Below are 26,282 nucleotides of genomic sequence, written 5' to 3' on the forward strand. Positions count from 1 at the left end.
TCTCTCTCTCTCTCTCTCTCTCTCTCTCTCTCTCTCTCTCTCTCTCTCTCTCTTTTTATTTTTAAACAAAGAAAAACGTACCCTTTCAGAATTCCCGTCAACATAGCGAATACCGAAACTATGCGTTACAGAAAATTGTAACGCGTTTCAAAAACCACCGTCCAAGATGCACCACGTTCAAAGACTTCGCCGTTGTCATTAAATATTTTTATCGCGCGCGTTCTATCGCGATCATTTGTAGCCACTTGCGCTGAAAGCGTCGCGTCAAGGTGCACAACAAGTTCTGCGAGATCCAACCCCCCCGATGAACTCACCACCGAGTTACCTCGCGTAAAAGCCGATATGGCGCATGCTCTGCAGACGGTTCACTTATTGTTACACCCCGAAGTATTTACTTGGACATTATAATTATATTCCGGTGTCCTTCGTCCGCCTAACGCGGTTAAAGATTCGATAAAACCGCGTCCCGTGGGAAACTAATATCGCGAACTGGATCCACGTCCGACGTACCGTCCGATGCACCATCGAGATCCATCGCGGGATCGATGATGCGAAACGATCGATGATGCGAAACGATCGAGATGAACGTTTGAAAGATCGTCGCGTATCGATAAGACGACCCACGTATGCCAAAGAACGATTCAAAGTGGTTGTTTCGTGGATCTATTTAACGGGGCATTTTAGTAAAACTTCACTTGCTTGTTCTTTGATTAAGGGGGGAGTCTGGTCCAGCTAATGTATTTTTCTAACGCGTATAATTTCCAGATATAATTAGTGTTTGTTATTCACACTTTTTTTTTTACATACAAAGGGACGTTCAATGAAGAAAATTTGACAGTGTAGATTTAATTTGAATGTACAGACTATGTGCGAGACTATTTTTTCCAATTATTCGTTTTAACGTGACTATCTCGATGCAATTACCTTAAATCGATTTTTAAACCTCCGCTTTCTCCGTGCTATTTTCTGAAAAGGACAGCCGACTAATACGATGGACTATAGATTGCCAAATATCAAGAATCGAGTGGGGTCGACCGGTATAAATTCAACGTGAAATCGCTGGTCGCCTCTTAATTTTGAAACAAATCGTGCTGACCGATTCTAATGAACGGGACGAGTCGGTGACATCATGAAACCGAGAGTGATAGGACACATATTCTGGTGACGATCGAGTTCTGGTATCCGTGATACACGAGATCAAGGATTCGTTTCTAATTATCTTTATCTCTGTTCAGGATAGTGCAATTCGTCGACGTCTGCATAGGTGCGCCGAGGATCTTGGCCACGGTTGGTTCCTGTCCTTGTCGATCTGTCTCCGAATGCCTTGATAAATCCGAGCTCCGTTACAACGACAGCCAGGTGTCGATATTGCCTTGTGAAAACGAAGATTTCGCGAGATGTTGCCCCACGGTTCCAACAGCAATCGAATTTGCAGAGACGAGCGGGAATGTGCAAGATCAGAGGAACAAACTCGAGGACGAAGCAGATTTCAATGAAATATTGAGCGCATCCGATTCGATGCAGGTTGAAGAAACTCTCGAGGGATCCTCGACGAGTAAATTGGAACCTGATGAATCATCCACAGATGTACCCACGCTAAGCTCGAACCCTCGATCTTACGAAGATCACAGTGAGCTGAGTGTGAATGCTACGAAAAAGGAAGACGTTAATAGTGCTCTTTCTATTGGAAACTACAAAGGTGTGTCGGAATATATAGAAAATTCTACGAGTTTTGCGTACGAAAATCCGAAGCTGCCATTGCAGCAACACGTTGCACGACGGCAGCAACCTCAGAAGACAGCATCGACCTTAGAACCGCGACCATCGTATGTTAGAATATCTAACATGACTCCAACTCTTCGTTACCGCCCTCAAGTACAAAGTGCGAGACGCGAAGAATCCACGACAACGAGAAATGATCGATTCGTAAGACCGGTAGTGGGTCAGTTTGCAGAAGACATCCAAGAGCCATCGTACATGGGTCTGATCAGTCAAGTAACGAGGTTCCACAGTCATAGGACGTCTCCGAGGAAACCAGTTTCGTTCGAAGGTGTATACTGGAGGCAGCAAAACAAGAAAATTATGGCGAAAGACTTCGACGATACATACTCGTAGACAGGGCCTTGTATACACGGATCTACGAATCGAAGTGATGCAAAGATAACGGGAAAAGATGCCCTCGTGTGACGTCACAAGATAATATTTTTACAACATTCAAACCTATTTTCATTTTGTAACCAATAATTATAAATAAATAACTTTGCTCTTGACATCTGTGTATTGTTTTTACTATCTTTAAAACTAAAACAAGTTATAAGAAAATAATATAATTTATATTTAATATATCAAAATTACTATTTCCAAAATACGTTACGATGAGCATTATTTAAAATTATTAGAGTTAAAGTTAACAATTAATAAAGCAAAATATATACACTAAAGTCTGTATACTAAAGACTCAACGACAAAGTTCCGTCGTTACTTTGCCCTCGTGTGACGTCACATAGATTTTATCTTTGCTTCAAAGCATTTGTCTGAAGCCGTGTCTATAAGTTTACATATGTATGTTGTTGAAGGTGGAAGATATCAAGCCATTGGTTCCTGGGAGAGCGATCTCGAGCAGAGGTCGGCATCCTAACGCGAGCTACAAGTTTCCATCGGCGACCAAAACCGCGTCTGAAAAAATAAACGATCTTACCGAGCGGAAAACATCATTAGCGCCAGCTCTCACGCTCGATAAGGTATCTATTCGAGCGACCAACGAAAATGCAAGCTCGGTGAGCAAGCTCAATGCGTCACAGCGTGACGACGCGTCGGCGTCGTTCAGAAAATCGTACCCGGAAGATATCGAGGATGTTAAACACGTCGCTCGAAGTCATGCTTCAGACTTCGACGGGATAACCAAAGAGTCCGACAATTCTTCGAATTCTTCATCCGTGAACAACGCCTGGTCAACGGAGCCAGCTCGAGGCGATTCAAAAGGCCACCCAGAATCTTGGCCGCGAGAGATCTACGAAACGAGAACTGGTTAAATAAATTGCTGAATTCGAGGGAGCGAGCGAGAAGTTTTGCTTGATAAATCAAACGATACCTGAAGGAATCAGATGTCTGTCGTTATCGACAGAGACGATTCTAGTCTGAGGAGCTCGAGATAGTAATACTATTATAATAGTATATATTATACTATATATTACTATCTGTAGATAGACTGAAAAGTAATGTCGTTTCTTTTACACTAAATTCAAATAAATTTTTGATAAATTTCTATTTTTAAGCAATTATGTAATCGCTCTCGTTATCAACAGCCACCTAGTGTGCAAATGTTCAATGACCGATCAAAATCAACGAGGTGTTGAGTGATAAACAAGGATTTAAAATTGCACAAACGACATTACTTTCCAGTCTACCTAATAAAATACAATGTATATATATAATAAATATTTTATACATAAATTAAATATAAATGCTGAAATCGAAGAGATCGCATCTTCTTGAAATGATGTATGTGTAACCACGTACACAAATTCGCTCTTAGCACTATGTATATGATGCAGAAATTCGCTTCCGTTTTATCCTTCACCTTTAGATACGATATACCATTAATATTCGCCGTGTAGACGGGAAAAAAAATAAACACCTCGACGAAAAAGTATTTACATTCTATTAATAGTTTGAATAAAAGATGGCGAATTACTGGCCCCATGGCAAAGTTGAGCAATGTTGTTGGTAGTTTTAGAAATGTTGATAAATGAGTTACAATCTGAGACAGTGTGCTTGCGATAATGTACTGTTATTATATAATTCTCGTTATGAAAGACCTCGAATTGTTAGTTTTCGAATCCTTTCTCTCACTTTCGTTAGCGATAGTATTTTAAGTTGGCATGTTGGCAGTACTGGGCAGTCAGTACCATCGATATATCGACAGAATTCAAAAATTAACGAACCAAGCTGAACCAAGCTCGATCGAGCCGGATCGAACAGAGAACCTGTTGCCTTGATATTAAATATCATTTACAATATTAATAAAATGGCTGAGTTTAAAACACCGACGACAAACAGGTACAGAAGCAGAGTCCAGGATAACGCGGAACTGCAAACGCCTATTAAAATACCGGCGTCGCCATTTCTCGAACAGATAGGTTACGGATGTGGTAAAGAGACGCAGATATTTCAATTTGTTAACGATCTACGTTAATATTATTTTAATACGCGAATTTGTTTCTAGGTGTTTCTGTGTTTAGTTTGGAACGATCACCGAAGGTTGGTTTTGCTCGATCGCCATGGGCAATAAAGAAAAGGAATTACAAAATTCAGGAACACGAAAAGTACAATGAACGCATTCGACTCGAAGCAGAAATACTTCGTAAACTAAATCATCCGAACATTATCGGTTTTCGTGGACTCACCGAAGTTGCGAACGGTGAACCATGCTTAGCAATGGAGAAATTGGACACTTCTTTAGGTATACGAAAATAATGCACAGGGAAACAAAACTTCTTGTCGTTTTTATCTTTCAAATTATTGACAGAAAGAATATAATTTTTCTAGGTGATATGATCGAACAGAGACTTGATGCTGGCGAAGACTCGTTTCCTGCCAAAGACATTTTAAAAATTGCTAACGAAATTGTAAAAGGATTGGAATATTTACATCATACCGCTCATATTTTACATGGCGATGTAAAAAGCCATAATGTGTTGCTTTCCAAAGATTACAAAACTGTTAAACTTTGTGATTTTGGAGTGTCTGTCCCGCTTAAGGAATCTTTAGAAATTGACACGTCAAAAGGAAATTTTAAGTATGTAGGGACTGAGTGTTGGAGTGCACCTGAAATAATAAATGGTTGGTTCCTTTTTTGGATTCATACATACCAATAGCTGTAACAGGCAATAATTATAAATTGTATTCTCTAGAGGATGGTCCAGTTACAAATAAGGCAGATATTTGGGCGTACGGTCTTGTGATTTGGGAAATGATTGCTTTGTCTACACCGCATCTAGGAGATCTAGAAAGTGAGAATTCTTCATTTGATGAATCAATGACAGACTTAGAAACAACAAAGGATGATGAACACAGTATCAATATGGATGATAGCATTGTATTCCTTAAGGAAATGATCAGTTCTAAGTATGGTAAGTATTACATATCTAAAGATACCTTTAAAAATCAATATATCAAATAAAATACATTAATAATTACAGGTACTCGTCCTCCATTACCAGCCATTAACCTAGGGAAAGAATATGAAAAAGTACTCGAGTTATATTTTGCATGCACTACTTCAGATCACAATCTTAGGCCAAGTGCTAAAGGTATTTGTAAATATTTCGAAAATTATATCTGTAAAAAGTCTAAATGATCCTATTCTATTTTACATTTTTTTTACAAAAAAGATTAAGGATACTGTATGTCATTGTTAATAAAATAAATTTTTCACTTTTATAAAAATTTCTATTTCGTTTTTCATAAAAATATAATTACCGTTAAAAGGTGACTATCATTACCAGTAAAAGAACAATAATTATTATACCAATTATAATAAGACACTTATATTTTCTCTGGAAAAATAGGTTTGTATTAGTAGAGTTACCAAAGGCGAAGATTCTATTACCGATCTTTATTATAAATACCTTTCTGTATTTGTCACTTTTTTCTTTTGCTTTTTTAAGATCATTGCGACCGCCATCAACATTACTCGCAGTTCTTTTAGCAAAATATTCTACACTTTTTATTTGTTCTCCCTGTTAAAAAAAACAAATAGTTCAAATGTTTGTATATTTAACACTTACTTATCATAGTTTAATAGTTGTTTATGCTTACTTGTATATCGATATAAATTGCAATTTCAATAAGCATGTGCAAAATTTCCCTTATAGATTTTTCGAGCTTTATTAATTCATTGTGTCTAGTTTCTGTATCCGCTAACCGTTGTCTTGCATTTCTACTTTCTTCTAAATACTGTTTATGAAAAATTTTACATTTGCATTTCACAAACAAAACAATAATTTAGAGATATACATATATAATCTGGACACTTACATTTTGAGTAAATACCGAAACATCTTCAAAATCAATTAGCCCTTCTAAATCAAGTTGTTCTTCGTTTGGAATATACGTGACTAAAAAAAAGCGACTAAAGAGATAAGTACGCTTAACTAAAAATGGTTTTAAATTCTTCGTGAAAACGTACCTATTTTTTTTTTCCTTTCTAAATCTGAATGGCATTTGTCATAATATTTCAACATAGAACTGCTATAGTCTTCTATAAGCTCGGAAAACGATTTTAGCATGGTCGCGTATTGTAAGGCTTTGATTCGAATATGTATTGGCCTATCTGTCTCATTGAATAGGTTTGAATCATCAATGATAGCAACTTCCTTTTCCATTTCTACAAAGATGTATATAAATATTTAAATAATTTTAATTTAAAAAAAAAATTCATATAATACCAAGTTTATTTTTCTCTTAATGTTGAATTGTCAATAATCTTTTTAATTTCATGTGACCTGATTAATTTTTATAAATGGTTTTGCCCGCGTAAAATATAAGCAATGTTCAAAGTATTTCTTGTACTTAATACGATCGTATTATGCAAATAATTTTGATTAATTTGTAAGGGTATTTATTACTATGTATGATATATAAATTATTCATATACTTTGCGACAACATATGCAAAAATGTACAATGTCTGAAAATAAGTGCAAAGTTTACGTTGCACTTTACAACGTAGCTAATTGGTCGGACAGTTTCCCGCTTTCGAATGGACGCCACAGTCCCTTGTCGAACGTTTCATATTTTGAGCGAGATGTTCTTCTGTAAACGTTCAATAAAGTTTTCTGATGGTGCACACCACAATGGAATTACAAATTTCTTATCGATACGCACTCAGAAAATGATAACCTGAGGCTGTAACTCTTTTTATCGCATGATAAGTTAAGGTTATGTTTACATTTGCAAGATATTTGAAGAAATGTGATAATAATTGTAGTTTTGTTTTAAAATGATTTAAACCAAATACAGTTGTTACCATGGAGTCCTTGAAAATATTTGACGATTTTAAATTCAGTGATTTAAGTGAAGATTGGATTCAATCCGTTTGGGATACAGAATTTATGATCTACAAGGAACCACCTGATGAGTACCTCATGTTTTTGGAGAGCGAAGACATGAGACTGCTTTTACATGAATCTTATATCGCTGTAAAAACCTGGCTGGCAGAAGACACAAACCAAAATAACTCTGAACATTGCTCCGATATATCTTGGAGTACATTGATAATTTTGGATGTAAAGGTGCGTGCTCTATTAACTATATTGGGTTACGTAATAAAGAGCGGTCAGGAGAAAGATGCTGAAAGAGACTCAAGGCAATCATGTCTATATGCAACTAATTTATATTTCATACTCTTGGCTGTTCCTGGTAGCAGCGCATTTAATGTATTTCATCCAAACTTGTATCAAAGAGCTATTGAAACACTGAAAGTAAACTCTGAGCTATTACAACCACAGATCAAAAAAAGGAACAAAACAATGAATTTAGATGACTTTAATATTAAGGATGAGTCGGTACACGACATTACCCTTTCACCCAATGAAAGAGAAGCTTTGATAAAAAATTTAGATATAACTATTTGTAGTCTTACCATCATGATAAAATCATTTTGGTTTAAGGATTATGTGCAATCATTGGATGTTACTATTAATGGATTGCTTGAAGTCACAAAAGTAGAAACTGATTGTGTAGATTTTCAGTACAGTAATAGGCAAAGAGGTTCTATAGAAGTTTCATTGATAAAAAATGCTTATTTAGCTTTGCAAGAATTATGTGATAGTAAGCATGGAGCTATTAAAGTTACTATAACAATCATAGCAAAGTATGTTTTACCTCGTCTATTATGCAGTCATATGGACACACAAATAAAATCTATTGTAATTTTACGTGAATCTACTATAAATTTTTTGAAAATTTTATTGGAAGTACACGAGAAAGAAGCTAAAATAGCTATTATAACACTAATACAGCATTTGATGCTGCATTGTCCAGATAGACTTGAAGCTCGTCAAAAGCAAGCTAGTATATTGATAAAAGTCGTTGGAATTTGTAAACAAAACATTTTACTAGAAGGCTTTAAAAATGTAATACTATTATCGCATCATAGTAAAATACCTCTCAGAATATTTGCTCAAGAAATAATTGGAAAATTATTGATTGAAAACTTTTTAATGGATTGTAGCATGATAGACAGTCTAAAGTTTCAAGCAAAAAAAGTATTTCTTGCAATTGTATTAAGTAGATGCATGGACTGTTCAAATATGGTGAGAGGAAAAGCCATGGCAATAATTGCAGAGTTCACAGAATCTAATAATGAAGTAGACAAATTAATATTTCAAACTATGTTCAAAGATTCTGATCCAAATAAAACATTTCCATCATTTGATGATATCAAGGATGCCCTGTGCAAAGATATTGACTTATTACCTGGTTCAAATGTTTTAATAAGTATGCTAACAGAACGAATAGAGGATGAAAGAGCAATGATACGACGAAGTACCTTGCAGATTTTGAAAAATTTGATTTTAATGTTTCCACCTCTAATGAATGAAATGATACCTGTAATTAGTCGTCGATGTAGAGATACAACATTAACCGTACGCCGATTTGCTGTGCAAGTTTTATCTCAAATTTTGCAACAGTTCCCGGATAATTCTCTACTTTTGGATGAGTGGGTACAAACTGTTGTTCCACAAATATTTGATATAGAAATCAAAGTACAAGAAAAGGTACTGGAATATTTACAAGAGTTACTGCTAAACAGAATAGTAGATTTTTCTATGTGTAGTGACACTGCAGGAAGTACTTTGCCATGGAAAATTCTGAATACATTAACTAACATGAAAATGCGAAGGCATTTATCGAAAGCTTGTAACCTATGGGTTAAAACTGGTATTATTACTAATTCTGTAGTCAAAAATATACAGTCTCATATCGGAACGAAAAATAACATAGGAGCTTGGATCTTTTTAGCTGCTCTGGCAGAAAATATGAAATTGCCAAATATGAATAAATATATATCGAATTACAGAGAAATTTTGGAAGAGAATGACTTTTATACAAGCTTAGTTCTGCAAGTTTTAAGATATTCATGGAAGTCCTTGGATAATGAAGTTTTGGAGTGTCTTCATGTATATATTTATAAATGTATACAGGAATTTAAAATCAACTTTGGTTTGATTAGTGTTTGCTTGGACATTATACACAATATAATACAGCATTTAAATCCTAATAAGGATAGTAATTCACTGGAGTCAAATATGCTAAATCTGATCAAGATTTCCGAGAAAGAAATTACTAAAGGTTTTAAAAATGAAAGCCTGGCTATAGAAGCAGCACCTAACTATCTGAAAGCTATATTCACGTTAGGCCATACTACACTTTTGTGTACTTGTAAAATTTCACCATTAATATTACGCATTTTACAAGGGATGCTTCTAGAATGGGATGTCTTGCCAGAAGCAATAAAGGAAATACAAGAGATACGAGCATCGGCAGTTATTATTCTTGGTCAGCAAGCTGTAAGAGATCGCGAAGTTGCGATAGAAGTAGTTCCGATATTTGGTAGATTAATGAGACAGGAAACCAATCTGAATTCAGCTGTCGAAATTGCTGTGAAGATAAACGCAGCAAAGGCTTTAGCCGATATTTGTATTAGATTCACTGCAATAGTTGAACCCTATTTGTCAGATATGTGTGTTAGTATGAAGGATTCGAGTCCGCAAGTACGAGAAGTTATTATGGTGATATTTATTCAGCTGCTTCTCGAAGATTATGTAAAAGTTAAGGGCCCATTTTTTTTTCACATGTTGACAATGTTATCAGATTCGGACAACGTGATACGTGAATTAACCATTTTCTTAATAGAAGAAAGACTTTTAACAAAGAACAAAACATTGATATCACAACAGTTTTTACAAAGTATGTATCATTACAACAATTATGAATCCCAGCACAAAATTTGTCATCACAAAATGCGTGAGAAGGAAAGAAAAGCATTAACACTTCCTGGGAAAAAAAATGAAGATAAACGACGAACAATTTATGACTTTATGTTAGATCACTTGGATCCTCCAGGAAAGATAAAGTTACTTGTAAAAATAACTAGTCAAATATTCGGTGGAATTTGTCTTGATTTGGTTGATGTTAGGAAAGAGGAGGGAGCATGTGTTTTAAAGGATGCATTATATGTAATTAGTAATGATCGTTTGCAACCGTCATCATTTCACAAACATGGCGACGATGATCAACAAGAATCTGAAGAACCTACAGTTCAAGCAGTTACACCAGCTACTAATGCAATAACTATTATTGTTGAAGGAATGAAGAAACATGGTTTAGAAGTTTTATTGCCTATATTAATAAAACTGATAAAGAAGTTATCAGTTCTAAGATCTCCATTGGAAAATGATGTAAAAAAACTTTTGGTTAAAACATATTCAAAGTATAGCAAAGATCAATTGATTAATATACTAAATGAATACCCTGAATTGGAAAAAGAAGTGGAACAGTTCAAGAAGTACGTAAAAATACTGTTTAATATATTATCAATTACTTATTAATTATATATTTCAGGCAAGTGGGAGATATTAGTTTTGAGGATGAGGACTCTAGTGAAGAAGGAAGTTTGCCGTGTGAAACAAATAATCAGAGTAAATCTACCCGGAATTCAGAGTCAAGAATGTCTGAGTTACATCCTACAATTCAGCTAGAACGTATTTCAATTTCTCGTATTTCAAAAAGTACATCGTTAAATCCTAACCTACCACTTTCACCAACTAGTTCTATAGATAGTTGGCATCCTATATCTTCGACGCCAATTTTACAACCACCTTCACCTTCGCAACCTGGTCCAAGCACAAGTACAACGTTGTCTAATTGCTCTGATTTCAATACTAACACTGACTATATTTTAAAAAGTAGAAGACCTTCCATTTTATTTCAATATACAAGGAAATCAAACAGTTCTAAACATAAAACGCTAGAATTTATGGCCCAAGTTCAAGATGACAGTGAGTCTGATTAGGATAGGTAAGAGAAAATATTTTTATTTCTTTATTTTTATTTATGGTGCAATTTATAGAAATACAAAGGAAAATTTACGTACCTCCTAATTTTCGGTGAAGTCGAGACAACGTTTGTGAAATTGTAGATGCGCGGGTTTCCAATTCCTTCTTTTTATCTGAAACGTGAAAATTATTTTCAAATAATAGGCAAAACATTTGATACTTTGCTCTTACCCTTATCTATCTGCACTAAAGGATCTTTGTGTAAATCTTTCGCAATATAAATATTCTCGGCAATAAGTTGAATTAACCCACGAACTTCTTCAACCTGTATTAACATTATTTATATGTCTACTGCCAATTTTAAAGTCTGTGATATTTAAACGGTGACTTAACTATGTGCATATGTATAGGAATACATACTTCATCAAATACTTGCTGCAGTTTTTTATTTCGAGATATGTTGATGTGTATATCTTGTATTAATCCCTTGCCGAACTTATTGTTATTCATTTGTGCCTAAAGAGAAGTAGAAATAAATATTACACATTGAAAATAGTATTCAAGGAATGTAAAAAGTATATTAGCTTTTCGAAATGAAGCTACTTGTGGTTCAACGTTTGCTATGGTAGTTCCTATAGATTATAATATTAACGTGAATGGCATTTCCACATGTAATTTTATTCAATTTAACATTTCATTATAAGCAATAATTTTCATCCTTGATTTTCGTGAGTAATGAAATACTAACGGCGTGTAACTCCGCTATTCGATCGCGAACCATCGTGAATATCGCTTGAGGATCAATGTGTAACTGATAATTCCGTAAATTCAATACACGAAGTATACGTCCAGTTATCTATCTTATCAGTACAACAAAGATATTTGATAAAATTCGTCGTGAAGTTAGCATTTTAACTGATAATTGACTCTATTTAGTCTGCGAATATTAGTTCAACTTTTGTGCTTATCCTCTGGACTGAACTATCTAACGCACTTCTCAACTAAAGTGTATTACCTTAACTGGAAGATGTTTTGCATCTGAAATGAAATAGGAAACAGGCACTTAGCAGATGGGGCACAAGGACGACTTTAACACGAGTTATGCACCTTTGCTTCGTTTTTTTAGCCTTTCTTTCTGTCATTGCGGTAATAACTTTTTTTCGATACACATGATCGGTTTCCTTCTTTTTTTTTTTCATAGGCGATAGAACTGTTAGACCTGTGTACGTAGATCTTTATATAAGTTCTTTCTGTATGAAACTATTAATATTTAAATGCGGTGCTTATTTATGTAAATAAATTCAACGTAACGGATTCATCCATTAGTTATTAACATTGTTGCTAGACTTAAAGAGAAAAAATTTATTAAAATAATATTTAATGTATAGTAAATAAGCTATTTTGTATAGAATGAAGAAAATGCTTTTAATTAACACATTATACTTGATTGTAATTTTTATATTAAAGTGTACAGCTGAAATTCGGATACAGTTCTACCAATATTTGACCTATTCTGTGATATCATGCAAAGCGAGAACGTTCGATATTTATGTATAAAACATGAAATTAATGTATATTTCATAGAATTGTAACTTACAGAGTGAATAAACTAGTACACGCTTTTCAGAGTACTTGTTACTTCAACAATGTTTCGTATGTAAATAAAGATTAACACTTTGGGAAAACAGTAAATGTATTTATTACATTGTAAAGTAACACCAAACAAATAATTACAAAATATCTCATAATGTTATATCCAAATGAAACGTCTTAATATCGTCTTATAGCAAAATTTTAGAACTTAATTTTTACTTTCTATTAATTCCTTATAATTTATCTGTGCGCGCTGCGTTATCTTCATACTATACGAATCAACAGGAAGAAATAGATATTGTACTACAAAATTATTGAATTTTGTATTCTCCAAGGCAAATCAATCAGTCTTATACAATTCTCAATTAGAACAAAACGATTGCATTATTCAAAAGTATATATTATATCCGTCAACGCCGAAGATCTTTATGTAACGATGAGTACATTGCTAACAAAATATATAGTTCTATTGTGAAAACAATTCTGTGGGATCCATAACACGCTACGTTGACATGTGCTTTTAAAGTTCATATAAAATATTTACAACAACAGAATGCGTTAAAATATATTTTATACTATATGATTTCTAATCGTATATACACCAGATAGATAGCTAATAGTTTTACGACAGAGTTTCCGACCACAGTCTTGGATAACGCGGCAAAGATCTTAGAACGCTACGGAATACAATAAGATTGCACTTACTTGATCACACTATTTTTAACGTGTCTAATATTGTACATCCAACGTGTAACGTGTATATATATATATATTATATTCTCTTTAGAAATACTGATTTCTCCCACACTGGTCTATAGTTTTTTCTCTGTTATTTTTGTATATTAACTTCTACTTTACTGGGCGGATAAGAAACGTAGACTTTGCTAAGATGTTCGTGCTCTAACTTTATCCTTTAGATAATTAGCAACTTGTGTCTGCGAATGTCTAACAGCCAATTGAAGAGGCGTAACACCCTCTTGATTCACAAGCAGAGGGTCCGCACCTGCCCCTACCAGTTGCCTTGCAACAGTCATTTGCCCTGTTAAGGCTGCTGCGTGCAGAGCGCTTTCACCGTTCTGGAACATATTAGGTGATTTCTTAACATCTGACGTGACGTCGTTTTTTATTTCGTCAAATGTTACGTTGTATTAACCTTGCGGATTTTACTGTATGCAATAAATTTGATGGCTGTATAATTAATAAAATAGACATACTTTGTATTACATGCTTTTATTAGGTTGTCCCAAAAGTTTCTTTCGTGAGTTGCATTCAATTATTTTCTGTGGCAGTGTTTATATAAATAGACAATCTAATTTCTTAGACATTGATGCTGTAACAGTAATAAAGCGAAATGAATCGTACACAATTCAGTAATGTAACATAAAACATAAAACATTGTGTATATATTAATTATTAATAAAACGAAAGAAACTATTCAGGACAATTTAATAGATTGACTTCCCTTCGTACTACTTAAGATACTTGTACTTACTGGAAGAATACCAAGCGACGGACGATACTTGAGCAGCTCACCAACGACAGCCGTGTGACCTTTATGGGCAGCTTTAAAAAGCGGTGTCGCGCCATCCTACAAAAGAAGATACAACATTAATTAGTACTCTTCTCATTCAGGACAACGACCAATCGTTCTCTCGGTCGTCTCGATAACGGAATCCAGATTCCTGCCAGTTCCTCGATCATTCGCAAGACTTACGTGTCTGGTGGCATCGACCTTCGCACCAGCTTTCAAAAGCCTCCTCACGACGTGATCGTGTCCCATTTGTGCTCCTATCCATAAAGGCGTGGCGCCGTCGGTTCGCGCTGCGTCCGTCTTTGCGCCGTGCTCCAGGAGGACCTCCAAGATGCGCACGTGCCCATTCTGAGCCGCTATGAACAACGCTGTGGCACCATCCTGTGAAACCAACGTTGCTTTCATCAATTTTGGTGGAAAAGGAACCATTCCTTATTATAATTCGAGTACAATTTTGCCAAAGCGATCGAGAAGACCGATGACCCGAGCAAGTTTTACCTTCATGTGAGCGTTCGGGTTGGCTCCTCTCTCGATTAAACCTTCCACCACGTCCAGGTGACCGCACTGGCACGCGACGAAAAGTGGGGTACCGCCATCCTGCAATCGCACCAGAAACCGTCGAGTTTCCTTTTCACGGTTCGCAAAGCGGTTTTTGGTTTCTGTAGAAACTTACTATGCTGCAGGAGTCCACCACGGAACCGTGCTCCAATAGCAGGCCGGCGATGTCCATGTAACCACCCTGGGCGGCAAAGAAAAGCGCCGTGGTGCCGGTCTGAAAATGAAAAACGATAAAACGCTGAGGTCTTTACTGGAACGCTGAAACATTGCTTAAAGCGAGGACACGCTTTAAAACTTTATGACCTGGAAAGAACGCAGAGCGTAGCGTGACATAAAGCGGGAGACTGGTCCTGCTTTATCGCGTCTTTGAGCAAAGGCAGTAAAATTTGAATGGGAAGCGAGAAGAGGAACCGTTGACTGACCAACATTCTGTTATTCGAGTTCGCTGGCGACTAGGACCTACTGAAATTTGTTTCCAGAAACCGCGTATTCATTACGCATCGTACATTATGAGATAAGAGTAGAGGATCGACTCTGTCCAGTTATTTGAAAGGTGCGGTGAGTACTTTGTCCAGTCACGTGGGAGTGCCTGTATATTTTATTGTTCCAAAATAACTCCGTGTTCGGGTCCGTTGCTTGATTTTCAGCTGAACGCGAGATCGATACCTGCGCTCTTATTTCTAGGATGGAAGGGTTGGATGCTGATACGGGGATCAGGAATGTTCCTCGGCTGCGAAATATTTGAAAGGCGCCGGTGAAAAAGGAGACGACAGTTTCCAAAGAAAGTACATCGAGCGGTAATTATCGCGGAACGGAGAGAAAGGTGTTGGCTGAAAACGGATGCCGTGATAGAGACAATAAAACACTGTAGGAGCGACCGAGTGCTTTGGATGAGAATAAGGTTGTTGAGAAATAAGGGTTTCAGGGACCGGTGGGTGCATCGGGGTGGCTGACTGGCGCCAGCGAGGGTGAGTGATCTTAAGGGAGGTCACTGTGTCACGGAACTGGAGCTCAAAACGAGACTTAGCAGAAAACAGCGATCAGAATCCAACGCCAACAGCGTGTCGTCTTCCAAAATGAACTGGAAATATATATACATTTCCAGGAAATGCTCCGATAACCTTAATTGCTTTCTTATAGCATTAGGTAGACTGGAAAGTAATGTCGTTTCTTTTACATTAAATTCAAACAAACTTTCAAATAAATTTCTATTTTTAATCAATTATGTAATCGCCCTCGTTATTAGCAGCCTTTTGCCATCAGGTGTGCAAAATTTCCAATGCCAGATTGATAAAAATTAATGAGCTGATGAATGATAAACAAGTATTTAACATTGCAAAAACGATATTACTTTTCAGTTCACCTAATATTTCACATATAGTAGTACGCCATTTCTGCACTCCTCGTTAGAAATGATCCGAACTTCGGACTACCGTAATCTCAGATCACCTAAGCGGACTTTGTAAACGTATTCTACGTCGTTTGGAATGTTCGATGAGTTTAGAAACTCCGAAATGATCGAAAACTTCCATCGGGGTGTTACCTCAAATGTCAGACACGCATGGCCATCGGATAGTTAGCACATTCGGCATTTAAATGTCACGTTCTTTACGAGTTCCGCATGCACGCGAGTGTGGGTCTGAACGGATCATGAATTTCAAATTTTATTACCGCGTCGCACACCTTTCGAATATGCCCCGCGTTATTGCAATTGTGTCGCCGGTACAGTTTCTATCGTGACGGTAATATCTGCGGGTAATCGACAGCGAGAGCGACAGTCCGTCGCCTTGTCGTGACATGGCGTTTTCTATAATGGGACAGAGGTGTCTCATGACCTATGGAGAACAGGCACCTTATCGTGCGCACGGTATGCAAAACCGATGTGTTATGAAAAGGATGCGCACCGCTGGTCTAGTCGGTTTAATTTGTTAAGACAGTCGCTCGGAAGGTGGAAGATCCGGTTCCCGAGTTTCTTCGGCTCCGCCCAGAAATATAAATTCCCAATGAATTCTTGAAATATATAAACGTAATTAAGCTTCCACGTACGACCAGCAATTCATCGGCAAAGGAGAGAAAGTACCAGTACGTGTCACGAATATCCCCGAAGGGAACAGCTCGTCCAGGGCGATGCATGCTGGACCTGTTCGCCGTGCAGGTATACAAGGCACTTTCACTGAGCTGTTCTCGCCACGAAGCATCGGCGATCATGGCCAAAAACCGTCTCCTCTAAAGGTACAATTCTTTATCGTTGATTTCATCGTTATTAGATGTAGAATTTGTAATTATTCGAAGAAGAATCTAGGAGAATCTGCACATCGCACGAGGGTGCACCTGTAGTAGCGCGACCAAGTTTTTACGACGCAATACACCGGTCTACATTCCTTCCCTTTGTCGGACGTCGCTCGCTTTTGGCCATGCAGAGATTGCCAATGCAATCAATCCTCTGCCGAGCTACGCGTTCCACGGAGTACCGATGTTTCTCGAACCGTGTCGAGCCGGGAGACATAATACCTATCCATTACAAACCACAGAAATTCTATAACGGCGATCAACCTGTCCATCTAGCTACGGCAAAATCGCGTCGCGGTCAAGTATTTTTTCCCTGTCGGCCTTCTACGTAGACGCGATCAACCGTGCTGCAGACCGGGAGACCAGTTTTCGAGGAAGAACTAGTGTTTCTTGATACAACTATCGCGCTTAGAATCGTAACACGCTGATATTTAAAAAGAATCAAAGTAACATTACGCACACGCGATATAGCATTCTTCACGCATCGGTTAATTTACGAGTACACTATATATCCCGTGTACTATACTCTGTACGAACGCGTGTACCAATTAATCCGCGTCATTCAATAGAGAGGATGTTCCGATGGATGGCGGGCATCGGCGATTTATAATGAACTCGTTACTTCCTGCCGCAATCTGTGGCGTTTTTCAGCTCAGCGCTACTTTGAACAATATAACTCGACGCATACCGTAACCGTTGATTTGAAATTCCGATGAACGTGCTGGCATTTTTAGAAATCCCCGATGGTACGTAAAATTGTACCTCGTAAAATTTGTGAAACTCGATACATCCACGGAATACTAGGTAACGACTGAAAAGACCGTTTTACCCGATCGAAAGTCAGTTCTCGAACGAGGCCAAACACGAAGGATCAGTGTGTCACGAGCTCCCACGCACGATTTTTGAGCCGATAGCGGCGGCAATTTGCAGAGGCGCGTTTAGACGAATCGCACGGTTTCGCAAGCGATCCCTGCAACTCCGCGTGAGTTGTTGCACGCCGATGGTTGCATATTACGGTAGACGTCGTCGTTAAAACGCCGTGGAAACACGCGAACCGCTTCAGCAACCTTGAAATGCGCTCGCGAACAGTTCGTTTCGTACATCGGAGCGGAGGGGCTGTTTACGAGGCGAAATATTGGTCGGATCTATCCAGGCCGCGGTTTTTAGAAACTGTAAAACGAGACGAGCATAGCTAATTGCTAGTACAATTTTTGTGCGATTTCACTTTAGACCGAGTCGGACCGAGATTCATTGCGTTTAACAAAACAAAATCTGGAATTGAAAGCGAACGGTAATCATAGCGAAAGTAAGTTCCAAATAGTTAGTTGAAGCAAGTATCGTTCGATCGCAAATTTTTAATCTTTCAATCTTTAAACGTTTAACTAGTTAAAGAATCTCGAGAGGTTTAAGAGCTGTAAGAAGAAGATTGGCGGCTAATTGCGGCTCTTCCTCGTGCATATCTTATGTCTCTTACTTTTAATCGGTCAACTCTCTCCAATCTCGTTCAGGCGATTCAGACTCGCATTAGGAATTCGTTAAGATCGCCAGACAAAGCGCTGGAAATTAGACTGCGGCGTGTTTCGTCATCAGGGGCGTCACGGACGGCTTGTAAAAATAATTCTGGAACTCCGCGGTCGCGTCGATTGTGCAATAGGTCGTCGTCGTCGCTCGTCGAGCGGTTTCGACGCGAGTTCGCATAATTCGTTCTCTTGTCGTCGTCGTTTCGATTCAATCTTGAAAACCGGGAAGGCTGTTCCTCCACCTTGGAATTTAAACACCTAACAGGAAACTAACGAGTAACATCCGCCAAGTACTGCAAAGAAACTCGAATTAGATTTATATTAAACCATGCTTCCTTATAATCGAGTCCTTCTTACGACGCAACGATGGTTTAATTAACGAATCGCGTCTTTTCCTTAATTTAAGGCTAACCGGATGTTCCATCTCCTAAAGTCGCGACGAGCGCAACGTGTCTTCGGATTTGCATACAATACCGTAATTCTCGATGGCGCGGGACACCAAGAAGACGTGGGCTCGGCGATAAATCCTTGCCAGAGCCACTTAAAAAGGACCACTCGACGGCTTCCTGGTGCTCCGTGCAGCGAGCAAGCTTTTTGTGTCTCGCTGACTCTCGCCGGGCCCATTGTGGCCGGACGAAAGTGTCTCGTACGTTTCTATTTTCGAAAAAGTCAGACCAGGAAGATGACTCGTCGCTTTTTCTCGGGGCTCGTTATCTGACCGCCGATGTTGCTGTATACTTCACGAGATCGCGGGGATAAACGCGGAAACGTTATCAACCACTTGTTCTCAGAATATACGTGCCCGTGTGGCTTTAATCGCGTCAATGAGTAATGCGACAAATTCCACGTATCGCTATTTCCTACCTATAACTAACATTCCAATAGTTGCTATTACAAGGGTCTGAAACTTGACAAATCAACTAATGGAACTTTCGGTCGCCAGGAAGACTCTTTCAGCTGAGTGGGTAACGGGGCTGCGAGAACGCGCGCGTGCTAAGCGAGATTCATTCATTCTGAGAGTTCATTCATGGCCAAGCTGCACGCGGTCAGGACTTACCAGCCTTCTGGCATTAGGATCCGCCCCTTGTTGCAGCAATTCGGTGACTGCCTCAATGTGGCCTCCGGCGGCGGCCAATATTAAAGGAGTCGTTCCATCCTGAAAAGAAGAAGAAGAGTCAATGACCTGGCGAAGCTGACGCAAATCGATTTTAACTCAGCGCTGGCTATAATGCACCTTTGCAATAATAACTTATATTTCTATCTCATTTTTCATTGTCTACCTCTCTACCTCTATCTCTCAAATCTCTCAATTCCGACTCAACTCGCAAGATTTTCATCGATCACGTTGAGATAGTGTCTCGATACGGCTATCACAATGGGAATTGTGCAGCGCATTGCTTTTTAATTGATTTAAGCGGTCCGAGTTTCGCAATGAGCATCTCTGAGCCGGTAATTAAGCGTCGTAAATCTGTTGTATGATTCTCTCCGTGCCGTCTGCTTTCCGAATCTCTCCTACAATGTCCGAGTTTCTTCCCCGCGTTTCAAATGTTGTCGAATCGCCGCGCCCGTGATTCGCCGTGGTAACGAGCCAATTGTTGCGAAGATTCTTCAATTCAATTAATTACACAACAAGGTCTTCAACGACCTCCTACACCTAGGAGGGTAACAAGAACAGATTTTATCCCTTTCGTTTCTGCAACATTTATCGTCAATGTTTTGTACAAATGTTAATAGTTTTCGCTATTGTCCTAGTTATTCTACATTATATAAAGCAGCCTTCGTAGAGGTTTATTGAGTCTGGCGTTAGTACTAGTTAACCGAAGCATCAGGGACAATTTCGTTGACGAAAAATCAACTAAAATTCGCAAGATAGAGGGTCGATCGGTGTTATCGATTGCGAATTACCCAGGAGACGTCTCTCGAGAGTCCTCGGTACGAAAATAGCTGTGAGATCGGAAAGCTTGATCGAATTCCAAATTCTCTCGAACGCGTCGGATCGCGAGTCCGTCGTCGTCGCCAAAGTGGAGCACCGCGTATCCGCGTGTGATCTAATAAACCACTTTCGCGACAAGAAGCGTCGCTGCACGACCGACTCGCTCCTTTTAACGTCGTTTGCATAATGAGCCGACCGAGACTGGCGCCGCGTGAATCGTTCTTGTAACCAAGGGCCCACATGGGACACCCGCAGCGACACGTGGGTGAACCACGGACAGTTTTCCATCCAGACATGCGTTACTCGTTAGGTAGAAATTGGAATCTAAATTATAAAATGAAACGTTTCACAATAAATAACAAATCAAAATTGGTATCAATCGGAGTATAACGGATACGAAGAGAGCATAACTACTGGTCCTTATGTATATTCCCTACTATTCATTTCTTAACATTTCTTTCTGTTTCAATGATGAATAAATTCCTTTTGTATACGTTCTTGAATTGTATTGATTCTATTAGGTACCGGAAAAAGTTCGTCCGGTTTATTCGTTAATCGTAACTATAAGTTACTGTGTAGTTATTATGTAGTCTCCGATAGTTTAAATAATATTTAATCTTAGCAGAAAGTTTCAAGAATATTTGTCTGGCAGTCAACGTGTTAACGGAAGAGAACAAATACTCCCGGCTGAGCATTTGCAATATCCACTAATCGATCGAATTTTAACTTGTGACGAAAAGTGGGTGGAATATGATAATGTACGACGATCACACCACTGGGTTCAGAAGGGGTCACGTGCAACAGGAACCATACCAAAATCGAGTCTCCATTCGAAGAAGGTGCTGATCACTGGTGGACTACACGAGGTATCGTTCACGTTGATTTTCTTCCACGTGGCAGACTATTACTTCAGATACTTATTGCAAAGAAATTGACGAAGTCATTGATGAAATTGACGATGGTGATTATTTTGTTGAATAAATCTATGATTTAATACAGATTTGAGTATTTGTATTTTTCTCTGAAAATCCGCACGAACTTTTTCCGGTACCTAATATTATTCGAGTAACATTCGTCCTGTCTTTGGTTATCCTTGTTCTACCTTGTCCTTGCAGTCGACGTGGACGCGTCCAGAGTCCAACAGAATTCGAAGACGCTTCGCGTCGCCGCGCGCCGCTGCCAGGTGCAATTCCACGTCCCAAGGAGACTCTTTCTAAAAAGAGAACAGGGCAAAGATATTAGAAATGGAGTAAAAAAAAGTTGCTCAATTAACACAGTTTCCTCCGTGCTGAAAAAAGATGTACAAATTTCGCGAGACTGTTGTCATAATCTTGTAACGTATTTCTCCGTTCCCTATCTACCTACAAAATACTCGATAAAATCGGCGAGTACACGTGCGGCCCTCTGTAAGTTATTTAATCGCTCGAAGATGGTTTTCCGAAATGTTCACAGACCCACGTTTATATTTCAGTCTTCGATACCTGCCCATGAATAAAATACGAACGTCGGTTCCGTTCTCTACATCTGTTTGTACTTCTTCGGTCTCGCTGCTAGGCCTCACTATTTCTGCGTGTACTTTAACAACTCGCGAAAAACGCGTACACGACCCCGTCAGCCGAGTGTATCGATTAAGCAATCATCATCGAGGAAGGTGGATGAACTGAACTCGTTCGACCGTAACTGAAATCGGTTATTTTTCTTTTTTTTTTCGCGAAACTACGCGCGGTTTCACAATTTCTCCGCTTCTCACGCGATCTGTACTTTTGAATACTCGTAGAACACATCAGACGCCTTTCGAATAGCAAAGCTAGAAGCATTTATCGACGGAACTAATTGAAACTATTAGGTTGTCCCAAAAGTTTCTTTCGTGAGTTGCATTCGATTATTTTCTGTGGCAGTGTTTATATAAATAGACAATCTGATTTCATAGATATTCGTGTTGTAACAGTAATGGAGCAAAATGAATCGCGGACAATTCAGTAATGTAACATAAGACATAAAATATCGTGGATGTATTACTTATTAATAAAGCGAAAGAAACTTTTCGGACGGCCTAATACTTAGCCACCGCGCAACGGCCACGCTAATCCCGAAACACGTGAAATAGCGATTGGAATGCGTATCGATAAAGTCGGAGAATCGAGCCCGAAGTTATTTCGAGAATTAATAAATTATACACCCTCTATTTTTATGCTACAATGTTGAGGCATTCGTAGTATCGAATGTGCCACCTGAATAAATACAACGATACCCTGCGTGTCCTGAGATAAAAAAAATAGGTGTAAATCAACGGCTTTCATCTCTTTTTTTAGTACCTAGCGGACTTTTGCAACAGCGAACGATCTTCGAATGATCGTGCGGTGTAAATATTTTTTACTCCTTACATAAATCGTGCATCGAGCGTCATAGCGTAACGTTCCGCTGTTTCATTCTGGTAATACGTGTTTCTAGGTCGATGCGTGACAAATACGACGATCGGTGCATTGTATACAAAAAAAGTGTCGTTCGATCACGGTTGATCGTTTATGGCTTCGCATCGACGCATTGCGAACCGAACATTTTATAGCTAACTGTACCCAATGACCAGGTGTCTTCGTAACCCAGATGACCTTTAATTGATTATTAAAGACGTTCTGAAAATAATTCTCTTTCTATTTTGGCTTGGTGTCGTTAGACAAGTCGAAAAATACCGAAAATTCGAAGAAGGAACACGAAGTTAGGAAGATACCTACCCTTGCACAGATTCATATTTTCTTTGGGGGTTGCTTCAATTAACAATGTAAATCTTATCGTATAAATCTCAAGGCGAGTTGCAACGTGACTCTCACATCGTACGATCAACAGGACAAGAAGCATGACATCAGTCTTCCGTTGAGTTTTTTCTGATCTCACCCAGTTCTACGTTTTCTATGCACACATCGAGTGACACGTGATTACCTGATTACGATCAACGCAATTCTCTGTTGATTAGTTTTCACGTACGCACACGTTGGCCCTAACGAAAACAGATGAACAACTATTCCGACGACAAGACCGTTATTTTTTAAATTGTGCCCTTTTAAAAATGAACGAGTAAATAAATAAATACTTCAAGCGCGATATCTATACAAGATGTAATTAAAATGAAATCCAATTTCTAGAAAATGCATAATTCAAGCGGGAAACAAGTAATATGCATTGACATGATTAAAGTAGTACTTCGAGGGTTGCGATAAGGCGGGTATTTTCGTTTACATTCAATCGTATTCAGAAGAGCGATTTGCAATATTTTATTCCTAACGCGTCAACGTAAAAAATGATACATATGACCGAGAATATTCAAATTTAAATAATGTTTAATTCAAAACGTGTCAACATAGAAAATGGCATGTACCATTCCAATGATTAGATTGCAATTGAAAAAGAGCTTACCTTCATAGACATGTTAGATGTCACGTATAGCGCACCTTGCACGATCAACGTTTCGTTCTTCTAAGGAAAATACGGTTACACTTAATGTCAATGTTGCAATTGCATTGCAGTGCATCCAGCATGCTTACGTTCGCGTGTCGCGTGTCAATTGCAAAGTGTTTATTACGAGCAACGCGTGTCCCGACATTTGAACACAATTTCGTATCACAGACCGTTCGAAAAGCGCGTGAACACTAACACGTTCCCTCGTGTTTACGAAACGCGAAGGCACAACACAGAGGCATCATCATTTATCGGATGACTTCGAGTCACCGAATGCCCAACGAAACTGTGCGAGCCTGGTATAGACGTGGAGTGTTTTCCTCGACGTCCGTTTGGTGGTGCCACCTGCCACGCATACTTCTTTTATTCCATTATTGATAAACTGAACCTTTAATACTTAATCTCGATTAAAATTAGATTCTTCTATAGATTTAGAATCTCTTGGAAAAGTATATCGAAAATGTAGGACAACGTACTTTCGTACGAAATGTTCTTCGTTAAATAATTGATTTTAAAACACGTAGAACTCGCGCCTATACTTGAGTAAGAAACTCGTGGGATTCGATTACAGCCAGGGCCGGCGTGACATTTTGCGGGGCCGGGTTCAAAAATTTTGCGAGGCCTGAATTCACATTCAAATCCTACACCGAGGAATTATTTATTTACAAATATATTTTTTATAAGATGAATATTAAATAATAATACTTTGATGATTTTTGTCACTCCTTTCAATTTAATTATAGCTACTAAAAAAATGTCTTGCATCCCAGCAAAAATTGCTTCCATTTGTTAATGGTATCATCAGTCTGTAAAAAGTTAATCAAAATCGGTGCCTCTTAATTTAGTAATTTTCGTACACCGCGGAGCCTTTTAAAACGCGGGGCCGGAACCTGCCTTGCGCCGGCCCTGATTACAGGAATGTTTTTATCGTAATTACAAGCAAAGCGCAAGGAGCTAATTTAACGTTTTGTTCTATTAATTTACCTAAAATGAAACCCACGAAATTTCAAGGACTCAATATTCTAACTGGAAGAACAATTCGATATAATATTTCCTTGCTTGAATGTTACGTAGTTTGCGAACTTGCGAGAATGAGCAGTTGTCGTAGCCCTCTGGTAGTGTATCCCGGAAGTATCGTGTAGATGTTTTAGGGATTTTTTAGAATTTATCTACAAGGTTGGTAGCTTTATCCACTGTGCGACATATCCGCACTGTTGTGGAAAAACGTTCCTTACCTTACGGAGCCATTTTACGGCATACACCTAACAATAAAAAGTGAGAAAATACGTTAATTTAACAAGTAATATCGTGATATTTTAGTAAAAAATTATGTAAATTTTACGTTTTAATTTTTATTACAGATATAACAATGGAAAACGACAATGGAGTACTTGTCGACTTGTATATCCCAAGAAAATGGTAAGCAGTGCACGTGGGTTACATGCGTGTCATAAAACGGAACAACAGTTTGATTTTTTTAACAGAAAATTTACAAACACTTATGTCGATCTTTTTCTAAATATAAATGAAAGTGTCTTTGAAATCACAATAACGAGGATGAACCTGTAAAAATATCGAACATATCAAATTTATAAGCAAATATGAGACGGTGAGTTAACATTAAATCATATGTAATAGATAACATACATTTTTTTTTTATAGCTCGTCGAGTAATCGCATCATCCACGCAAAGGATCATGCATCTATTCAACTGAGCCTTGCTGATGTTGATCCTGAAACTGGACGTATGACTGACTCCCAAAAGATGTATGCAATTTGTGGAGCTATTCGACGTATGGTAAGTTATATGTTGCTACCAGTACTTTGTATTAGAATAATCATTATTTATCTTCTTTCAGGGTGAATCTGACGATTGTTTAGTACGCCTTGCAAAAAATGATGGCATTTTACCTAAAAATTTTTAATGTAAGGTAATTCTACTCTTTCAATAAAATTATAAAAAAGCTAAATAATGCGTATTACAATACTTATTTATTATCTTTGACATTAGATTGGTAGTGAAAGAGCTTCGTTGTATATACCGTTTATTATATATTTTGTACATATAGTTTCATATATGAAATAATGACTCTTTATATACATATATTATACAGGAAGTAAAACTTTTAATATTTTATACTTTGTCTTCGTAGAACAATACTATTTCGTAATGATTTCAAAATTATACTTATATGTTATATAAAAATAAAAATTATTTTTAAAAATATAGTTGCTTATACTAAGAAATTATAATTTCAATTATTATTGTTCAACTAAACTGTTTGATAAATATGTTGAAATGTGCATCTAATTTTGACCTTGGCATTATACACATATTTTAAG

General features: G+C 37.9%; 7 protein-coding genes across 10 annotated transcripts in view; 4 read left to right on the forward strand and 3 right to left on the reverse strand.

Moving 5' to 3' along the window:
- LOC128881534 (probable G-protein coupled receptor B0563.6) overlaps window positions 1–223 on the reverse strand; it is a 3,395-nt gene extending 3,172 nt beyond the window's left edge. The window contains exon 1 of the mRNA XM_054132669.1: window positions 82–223. Coding sequence (XP_053988644.1) covers window positions 82–104 — 23 coding nt within the window. The 5' untranslated portion in view covers window positions 105–223. The remainder of the gene's footprint in view (window positions 1–81) is intronic.
- Window positions 224–1,026: 803 nt separating this feature from the next.
- LOC128881537 (uncharacterized) lies at window positions 1,027–2,115 on the forward strand. The gene is made up of 2 exons (XM_054132675.1): window positions 1,027–1,161; window positions 1,236–2,115. Exons 1-2 carry the CDS (start codon window positions 1,130–1,132, stop codon window positions 2,113–2,115), a joined length of 912 nt encoding a protein of 303 aa, XP_053988650.1. The 5' UTR covers window positions 1,027–1,129.
- A 1,768-nt stretch (window positions 2,116–3,883) lies between these two features.
- On the forward strand, window positions 3,884–5,448 carry LOC128881536 (lymphokine-activated killer T-cell-originated protein kinase). Its single transcript, XM_054132674.1, has 5 exons — window positions 3,884–4,151; window positions 4,226–4,462; window positions 4,549–4,842; window positions 4,914–5,132; window positions 5,202–5,448. The coding sequence occupies exons 1-5, from the start codon at window positions 4,028–4,030 to the stop codon at window positions 5,357–5,359; spliced, it is 1,032 nt and encodes a 343-aa protein (XP_053988649.1). The 5' UTR covers window positions 3,884–4,027; the 3' UTR covers window positions 5,360–5,448.
- On the reverse strand, window positions 5,379–12,591 carry LOC128881538 (syntaxin-1A-like). 2 transcript variants are annotated; one of them, XM_054132676.1, is made up of 9 exons: window positions 11,811–12,591; window positions 11,483–11,578; window positions 11,294–11,387; window positions 11,161–11,235; window positions 6,191–6,388; window positions 6,040–6,119; window positions 5,821–5,958; window positions 5,631–5,741; window positions 5,379–5,558 (listed from the first exon to the last, which is right to left on the reverse strand). In XM_054132676.1, exons 1-9 carry the CDS (start codon window positions 11,841–11,843, stop codon window positions 5,484–5,486), a joined length of 900 nt encoding a protein of 299 aa, XP_053988651.1. In that variant the 5' UTR covers window positions 11,844–12,591; the 3' UTR covers window positions 5,379–5,483. The 2 variants fall into 2 exon arrangements, with proteins under 2 accessions (XP_053988651.1, XP_053988652.1); XM_054132677.1 differs by having other exon boundaries at window positions 5,381–5,558; window positions 12,078–12,591.
- LOC128881532 (condensin-2 complex subunit D3-like) lies at window positions 6,749–12,548 on the forward strand. The gene is made up of 2 exons (XM_054132665.1): window positions 6,749–10,572; window positions 10,629–12,548. Exons 1-2 carry the CDS (start codon window positions 7,031–7,033, stop codon window positions 11,077–11,079), a joined length of 3,993 nt encoding a protein of 1,330 aa, XP_053988640.1. The 5' UTR covers window positions 6,749–7,030; the 3' UTR covers window positions 11,080–12,548.
- A 152-nt stretch (window positions 12,592–12,743) lies between the features above and the next one.
- On the reverse strand, window positions 12,744–24,690 carry LOC128881535 (ankyrin repeat domain-containing protein 29). 3 transcript variants are annotated; one of them, XM_054132673.1, is made up of 9 exons: window positions 24,026–24,690; window positions 23,898–23,957; window positions 21,589–21,699; window positions 19,611–19,709; window positions 14,860–14,958; window positions 14,685–14,783; window positions 14,370–14,567; window positions 14,148–14,243; window positions 12,744–13,731 (listed from the first exon to the last, which is right to left on the reverse strand). In XM_054132673.1, the coding sequence occupies exons 2-9, from the start codon at window positions 23,907–23,909 to the stop codon at window positions 13,540–13,542; spliced, it is 906 nt and encodes a 301-aa protein (XP_053988648.1). In that variant the 5' UTR covers window positions 23,910–23,957; window positions 24,026–24,690; the 3' UTR covers window positions 12,744–13,539. The 3 variants fall into 3 exon arrangements, with proteins under 3 accessions (XP_053988648.1, XP_053988645.1, XP_053988647.1); XM_054132670.1 differs by lacking the exons at window positions 23,898–23,957; window positions 24,026–24,690 and adding exons at window positions 20,459–20,810; window positions 23,424–23,539; XM_054132672.1 differs by having other exon boundaries at window positions 23,898–24,687.
- Window positions 24,691–25,111: 421 nt separating this feature from the next.
- LOC128881539 (40S ribosomal protein S21) lies at window positions 25,112–25,912 on the forward strand. Its single transcript, XM_054132678.1, has 4 exons — window positions 25,112–25,214; window positions 25,301–25,358; window positions 25,602–25,737; window positions 25,799–25,912. The coding sequence occupies exons 2-4, from the start codon at window positions 25,309–25,311 to the stop codon at window positions 25,862–25,864; spliced, it is 252 nt and encodes an 83-aa protein (XP_053988653.1). The 5' UTR covers window positions 25,112–25,214; window positions 25,301–25,308; the 3' UTR covers window positions 25,865–25,912.
- The last annotated feature ends 370 nt before the right edge of the window (window positions 25,913–26,282 follow it).

The sequence above is a fragment of the Hylaeus volcanicus genome, chromosome 8, assembly GCF_026283585.1.
Source record: "Hylaeus volcanicus isolate JK05 chromosome 8, UHH_iyHylVolc1.0_haploid, whole genome shotgun sequence".
Lineage (NCBI taxonomy): Eukaryota > Metazoa > Arthropoda > Insecta > Hymenoptera > Colletidae > Hylaeus > Hylaeus volcanicus.